General features: G+C 56.5%; 2 protein-coding genes across 2 annotated transcripts in view; both read left to right on the top strand.

Annotated features, from left to right (window-relative positions):
- LOC102868389 (receptor-type tyrosine-protein phosphatase V-like) overlaps positions 1-4,598 on the top strand; it is a 26,796-nt gene extending 22,198 nt beyond the window's left edge. The window contains exons 22-34 of the mRNA XM_006890568.1: positions 164-286; positions 1,388-1,548; positions 1,661-1,796; positions 2,532-2,599; positions 2,761-2,848; positions 2,937-3,015; positions 3,117-3,193; positions 3,280-3,408; positions 3,477-3,482; positions 3,542-3,652; positions 3,756-3,922; positions 4,126-4,261; positions 4,539-4,598. Of these exons, the coding sequence (XP_006890630.1) occupies positions 164-286; positions 1,388-1,548; positions 1,661-1,796; positions 2,532-2,599; positions 2,761-2,848; positions 2,937-3,015; positions 3,117-3,193; positions 3,280-3,408; positions 3,477-3,482; positions 3,542-3,652; positions 3,756-3,922; positions 4,126-4,261; positions 4,539-4,598 (1,341 nt within the window). The remainder of the gene's footprint in view (positions 1-163; positions 287-1,387; positions 1,549-1,660; positions 1,797-2,531; positions 2,600-2,760; positions 2,849-2,936; positions 3,016-3,116; positions 3,194-3,279; positions 3,409-3,476; positions 3,483-3,541; positions 3,653-3,755; positions 3,923-4,125; positions 4,262-4,538) is intronic.
- Positions 4,599-4,946: 348 nt separating this feature from the next.
- The window catches only part of LGR6 (leucine-rich repeat containing G protein-coupled receptor 6), a 190,490-nt gene continuing 188,286 nt past the window's right edge, over positions 4,947-7,150 (top strand). The window contains exon 1 of the mRNA XM_006890567.1: positions 4,947-5,003. Within this exon, the coding sequence (XP_006890629.1) occupies positions 4,947-5,003 (57 nt within the window). The remainder of the gene's footprint in view (positions 5,004-7,150) is intronic.

Here is a 7,150-nt window from a genome sequence, read left to right as displayed (position 1 = left end):
TGGAAACCCAAAATCTCTGTAAATGTTTATGAAAATTAATAAAATATAATTATAGAAAAAAAAAGATGGGTGGAGAGGCTTGGGGCTGGGTAAGTTTTAGGGGCTGTGGTGATAGGGTTGGGCCCATAATCACCTGCTGCCTGTCCTGACCCTTTGGCTCCAGGTACTGTGTGAGCATTACTGGCCGGCTGACTCCATCCCTGTCACCTACGGCCCCATCACCATTCACCTCCTGACTGAAGAGCCAGAGGATGAGTGGACCAGGCGTGAATTCCAGCTGCAGCACGTGCGTGCCCCAGGGAGATGGGCGGGATGGGTTGGGCATCAGTGCTGAGACTTCCGGAGAAGAGTACCTCACTTCCTAGGTCCCCAAGGACCTCAAGCACTGGACCCTTGCCCAGGGCCCCTGCATCCCTTTGGGATGACAGTGGCTAAATCTAAATCCACTGCCATCCAATCAATTCTGACTCATGGCTGGCAAGCCAGCAGGTGAACCGGAACTGCCCACGTGTTTCCACTGCTGTCAGTCTCTACAGAAGTACATTGTCCCGTCTTTCTCCAGTGGAGCAACGAGTGGGTTTGAACCCTAATCTCTGTGCCACTCCTGAAGGGCTCCTCAAGATGGCGACTCTTTCTCTCCCTTATTCTCACTACCATGGAGTTGGAACCAGCCCACATCTGACTCTTCCTTGGTTTTCTACGGCTGTAAATTGCATAGAAAGAGATTGTTCATCTTTCTCCCTTTGTGTGTGGCTGGTGGATTTGAACCACCAGAGAAGTGTGGCCTTTAAATTGGCAGCGTAACTCCCTGTAGACCATACCAGAGGTTGAGATGATGGTTAGGGAAGGGAAGTGAAGCACAAAGGAGATCTTATGGCCTAGTGGTATGGAGCTGTGCTGTCAATCAAAAGGTATGTGGTTCAAATCCACCAACTGCTCTGTGGGAGAACCATGAGCAATCAACTCCCATGTGATTTACTGCCTCTAAAACCCATTGGAGGGTCAGCTATGAACAGGTTTTGACTCAACAGTACACAAAAACAGTGAGGCAGAGAGAGGGGCTAAGGGTACAGGTGAGGTTGTACAGAGAGGCTCCCTTCTGTACCCAGTCCCTATGTCCATCTGCCTTCCGCATGATGCCCTCCTAGAACAGGAAGCAGGGCTAGAATGGCCCCTCTGTCTAGGGCAACCTTTACAGAGGTAAGCTCTCAGAGTTCAGAAGGCGTCCAGAAGGAGGAGAGACACAGGCTCCAGTGAGGGGGAAACCTCCCATCTGAGGGGGGAGGTGTCTTCCCAGGGAGCTGGTGAGGCAAGTTCCAGGGCTGGGACCAGTGAGGGCGGTAGGTAGAAGCCCTGCGTCCTCAACTGCTCTGACCCTCTGATTCAGGGTTCAGAACAACAGCAGCGGAGGGTGAGGCAGCTGCAGTTCACGACCTGGCCTGACCACAGCATCCCTGAGAGCCCCAACGCCCTGCTCACCTTTGTGGCGCTGGTGCGGAAGCAGGTGCGCGCCTTCAAGGGCCCGGGGCCCATCCTGGTGCACTGCAGGTGAGAGCTGCCGCTGGCCCTGGACTGCGGGAGGCTGGGGAAGAGGCTCCGAGGTCGCAGGGAACACGGGGAGTCCCGCTCGCCACTCAGCTCTGCAGGGCTTGTCCCACAGCGCGGGCGTGGGCCGGACCGGCACCTTCGTGGCCCTGATGAGGCTGCTGCAGCAGCTGGAGCAGGAGCAGATGGTGGATGTGTTTAACGCTGTGCATGCCCTGCGGCTGCACCGGCCCCTCATGATCCAGACCCCGGTGAGGGCCAAGGTGGAGCGAGTTAGCCCGGGGGGGGGGGGGACCCTGGCGTGGAGGATCCTGGAAGGGGGGATGCAGGAGGGGGGAATCCTGGAATGAGAGGACCCTGGAGTGAGGGGACCCTGGAGTGGAGGGACCCTTGAATGGGGGGATCCTGTAAAGGGGAAACAGGAGTGGGGAAACACTGGAGTGAGGGGACCTTGGAGTGGGGAGACCCTGGGTGGGGGAACCCTGGAATGAGGGGACCCGGGAAGGGGGATACAGGAGTGGGGGAACCCTGGAGTGGAGGGACACAGGAGTGGGGGAACCCTGGAATATAGGGACCCTGGTGTGGGGGACACAGCAGAGGGAGAACCCTGGAATGAGGGGACCCTGGTGTGGAGGAACCTTGGGTGGGGGAACCCTGGAATGGGTGAAGCCTGGAATGGGAGCCCCTGGAGTGGTGGGAGCCTGGGGTGAGTGGGCAGTGGCTGTGGGGTCACAGAGACCAGGCAACAGAACTCATGGGGGACACACACAGGCTCTCAGAGATGAGAGTTGCGGGGGATGTCAAACATGTCATTAACTACCTTTCTGGGCGCCTGGTTCCCCTCTGTAGACGGTGAGGGGGGGACAGAGCCCTGGCAGGTTTGCAAGGTGGGACAGCAGGGGGAGGTCCCTAAATGGGCCCCTCCTCCCACGTTCTTGCTGGCGGGGGGCCTGGAATAGTCCTCTGCTGGTCCCTCCCCCCGCCAGAGCCAGTACATCTTCCTGCACAGCTGCCTCCTGCACAAGATTCTGGAGGGGCCCGCGGACACCTCAGAGTAGGTCTCGGCTCCCCGGGCGCCCCTGTGGGGGTGGGCGCAGGTCCCCTGTGCCCTCCCACCAACAGGGCCCGACTCCTGTCCCTGGGCAGAGAGGAGACGACTAGGCGCGGGAGCTGGGGGAGCTGGAGTGCCTTCTCCCCTGTCCACCCCTCCTCCAGGTACCGGCCCATCTCGGTGAAGAACTTGGCGCAGGCCTGTGCCAGGAGGGCGGCCAACGCCAACGCCGGCTACTTGAAGGAGTACGAGGTAAGCTGCAGGGCAGGAGGTGGCCGAGGACCGCTTCCCTCCGCCCTGCTGGCACCTCTGCCCTGCCTTACACCCCATCTCTCCGCAGCTCCTGCTCCAGACCATTAAGGAAGAGGCCGGCTCTCTCGCGCCCCCTCCTGGCTACGCGCAGGACAGCAGCGTCCCGCGTGAGTGCCGCTGATGGGCACTGAGGTCCAATGGCGGGGGCCTAGCAGGGGCAGAGGCATTTGACATGACTGGCAGCCTCACCCTCACTCTCCCCTCACAGACGATCATTCTCAAGCTCTGTTTTCTCCTTTGGAGGAGAATCCCTCAGAAGAGATGCCCGAAGCCTGGCTCTTTCCTGTGAGATGATGCTGGGATTGGGGGTGCCCAGGGCTGTGGGAGAGGGCTGCCCTCAGCCTCTAGAGCTGATGAGCTGTGCTCTGCAGGGCGGTCCTTCTGGACGAGACCACGTGGTTCTGAGAGGCCCGACCCGGCCGAGGGAGCTCTGGGAGCTGGTGTGGGAGCACAGGGCCCACGTGCTGGTCTCCTTGTGCCCACCCAACGTGCAGGAGCAGGTGAGGGGGCCGGAAGGAGGGATAGGATAGAGGAGAGGGCACAGAGGAGTCGGGTAGAGTGGGAATAGCCTGAGGTCAGGGCCTGGGGAGCTTTCCTAGTGTCCCTAACCCGGCACCCGCTGTCCCTGGCTAGGAGTTCTGCCCCACAGAGATGCATCCTATCGTCACGGATGTGGTGACTGTGCACTGGGTGGCCGAGAACAACACGGCGGGCTGGCCCTGCACTGTGCTCAAGGTCACACACGTAGGTGCTGGGGCCACAGAGAGTGGGGCAGGTGGGCTACTCTGTACCAGCCCCCCTCTGCCTCCCAGGCACTAGCACTGACCAGCTGGCTCTTTGCCTCCAGGATAAAAGCAGGAAAGAGAGGCAGGTACAGCGGCTGCAGTTTCCGTCCTGGGATCCGGGGCATGAGCTGCCCACCACCACCGCCCTGCTGCCCTTCCTGACGGCTGTGGGTCAGTGCTGCTCCCGGGGCAAGAGCAAGAAGCCGGGCACGCTGCTAAGCCACTCCAGGTGCTGTGCACAGAGGGCTGGGGAGTGGGAGTCAGGACCCCTCCGTGTCTTTCTGGCAAGGCGTCAGGTTTCTTAAGCCTAGAGCAGGAATGGACCCCTTCCCTCCAGTCCCTTCCAGTTCCCAGACAGGGTGGGTGTTTTCCATACTTCCCATAGATATCCCAACCCCGAGAAGCACCCACCCAACCTTGGTCCCACTGCAGCAGGGGCATGGCCCAGCTGGGCATCTTCCTGGCCTTGGAGCAGCTGCTGCAGCAAGCAGGTGCTGAGTGCATCGTGGACGTCTTTAACGTGGCCCTACAGCAGTCGCAGGCCTGTCGTCTCATGACCCCAACGCTGGTGAGAGGCAAAGTGGGGCTCCAGTGTGGGAAAGGACAGGGAGGTGGGGAAGATCCTGGCCCAGCTCTTGTCAAACTTGTGATGACCCTCTGAGCCTGAAAGGATGCGGATTGCGGCCATCTTTATCCAAAGGCTTCGGGTTAGCCGCATGGCCACCAGGTGGCGCTGTGCGCTCCCACGGGTCTAGACTCCCAGGCTCTGGGAGACACCTAGGGAAGCCTTTCAGGGCGGGATTTGGGAAAGTGAGGTGTGCTTCTCACACTACCTCTGCCCCCAGGAGCAGTATATCTACCTCTACAACTGTCTAAACAGCGCACTAGTGGATGAACTTTCCTGAGTCAGCACTGCCACGCGGCTTACAGTGGATCTAAGCAGCAGAACGGGTCTGTGGCCGGCTGGGCCAACCCCCCAGGCCCATTAGGGCCAGCTTCTCCCAGCAGAGCCCCATGCTATGAAAGGGACATGGCCGGGGAATAAAGACATGGAAACCAGCTTGAAGTTAAATGTGTTATGACACCCATCCTCTGAGCAGGAAAGAAATGGCCTCAAAGACTTGAGAGGCATGGGGCCCAAAACAAGGGTCTCTCGGCCACTATGGAGCAGAACTGAGAGGGGAGTCCTAGGACCTGGATGAATGAACTTGGCTTCACCCCAACATCTCCTTACCCCCTGCTCCTTCAGTCGCATGGTTTCCTCAGACTCCGACCTCTCCAAACCCTACATCGGGCCATCCTTCCCCACAGTAGGACCTCCATGCTGTCCCATTATCTCCTCTGCCATCCCAGCCTTTTTGCTTCCTGCCAGGGTTCCTAGAAGCCATGCTCAGTTCTCCCTCCCTGAAACCGGGAAGACAGAAGCAGGAGGCTTCACACAGGTTAGCTATTCCTCCTCCCTCCCTCCACACAGCAAGGAGCTGAGAAAAAGCAGCAGGGGCTTTCAGCTCAAACTCTTTGCCATGAGAACACACTCCTAGTTGACTCCTCAATGGGCTTTCAGAGGATGTCACCCATCTTTGTCCCTCAGTTGTTTGAACCTCCTGAGAGCTGCCACCTTTGGGGGTTAGCAGCATATCTTCTTATAAATCATGCCACCCAGGAAGAGAAATCGGTGACCAGAAAGGGGATGTGGGATGAAGCCCTAAAGGCATGCAGTCTGTCCCACACATGTTCAGGCTGAACTTGACACCACGTGACATGATCGCTGATGGCCACACCAAGCTTCTGCTGCTCCCTGGTCAGTGTGCAGACTCTGGGTGGCAGGATGCCTAATGGCACAATGTCAGGTGCTAGTGCAGATCCTGGGATGGTGCTGAGGACAAGAGGACATATCAGCACATAGGAACCCCTGAAATGGACTTGTTCTTGAAAGGTGCTGATGTATTGGTGAAACTCATAGTGACTCGGTGGACAACAGAATGAAACGCTGTCAGATCCTGCACAACACTCACAACTACAAACATGTTGTTTAAGCCTATTGTTGCAACTGCTGTGTCATTTCACCTCAGGGGGATCTTTTCTGTTGTTGTTGATCCTCTACTCTGTATGATATCCCCTTCAGGGACTGGTTCCCCTGATCACATATCCAAAGCGTATGGGACAAAGTCTCACCCCCTTTACTTCTCAGGAGCATTATGGATACACCCCTTCCAAGACAGATCATGTGTTCTTCTGGCAATACAAACTGTAGTCAGGATTCTTCATCAACGTCATAACTCAAAGGCATCAATTCTTCAGTCTTCCTTATTCCCTGCTCAGCTTTTGCATGCATATGAGGAAATGGGCTTAGACGCTCCAGATGGAGAGGGAGCAGAGTTTTCACTGGCTGAAAGAGGCCCTGGGCTGTGCAAAGAGTCAGAGGAAAGGCAGGACACTTTTCAAATCTGGTGGGAGAACAGAAGCAAAGCATTCTGTCCAATCAGGAGCCTGTGCAATCACCATGCGGGGCTGGGCTCTGATGCTCCTGCTGGAGAACCAGATGTTGACATGGTCTTCATACACTACACTGTTGGCCCCATAATTACCTTCAAGTGGACAGGCTGCAGATTTAGTTCTGAGCCCCTTAGGAGGAGATGCTGGGTGAACGTAGGCTTCACAGTGGTTTTTAGCTCAACTCCTCAAACTGCAATAGCAGGAGCTGCAAACAGATGTGGGGGGAGTCACCACAGTATGAATGAGACCAGAAATGCAGGCTGGCTAGTGGTAGAAAGGAGGCCCTAAGAGGGGAGGTGATTTGTGGGGTCACACAGCAGATGGGAAGCAGCTTCTGGCACAGGGCAGGCGCCTTCCCTCTGTTTTTTTTTTCTGCTTGTATTGGACTGTTCTCTGACCTAAGGAGCCCATCTTCCATGTCTAGGGCCAAATGGGGGGCTTAAGTTCAGAATCTGCTGGCCTTTGGCCCAGCTGTGCTACCATTGCTGTTGCACATGCTGTAAAGTCAGAGCTAACTCCAGGGGATTTTCAGAGGCTGTAAATTGCCTGGGAGGAGATTGAGCATCCTTTTCCTGTGGAGCAGCTGGTGGATTCAAACCACGTGCCTTTGGGATTGCCGTGCAGCTTCTTATCATTCAGCCACCATAGCTCCCTTGGGGCCTGGAAATCACCAATAAGCATCAGAAGTTCAGGATCTGTTTTTCATTGAGTCACAAGGAGTCGCCTACACCTAGCAACAATAGCAGAGAGTGGAACAGGGTTGGTGAGAGAGTCCTGGTGCTAAGGGGTGGAAGCTTGTTTTTCTGTGAGGTCCCAGGTTTCTGGTGTTCTCTCTGGGTGGACTAGGGGTGAACAGTGCATTGAATGAAGGCATACAGTTGCTTTAGCTCCTCACTAGGACTTAGTGCAATGTGGGAGAGACCAGAGAAAATAAGACGTTATGTGAAAGTAGTACAGTCTG

Source organism: Elephantulus edwardii, unplaced genomic scaffold (assembly GCF_000299155.1).
Source record: "Elephantulus edwardii isolate Elephantulus edwardi_28Jun2011 unplaced genomic scaffold, EleEdw1.0 scaffold00090, whole genome shotgun sequence".
Classification (NCBI taxonomy): domain Eukaryota; kingdom Metazoa; phylum Chordata; class Mammalia; order Macroscelidea; family Macroscelididae; genus Elephantulus; species Elephantulus edwardii.
The sequence above is the reverse complement of the archived record's forward strand: the minus strand, read 5'-3'. Positions and strand labels throughout refer to the sequence as shown.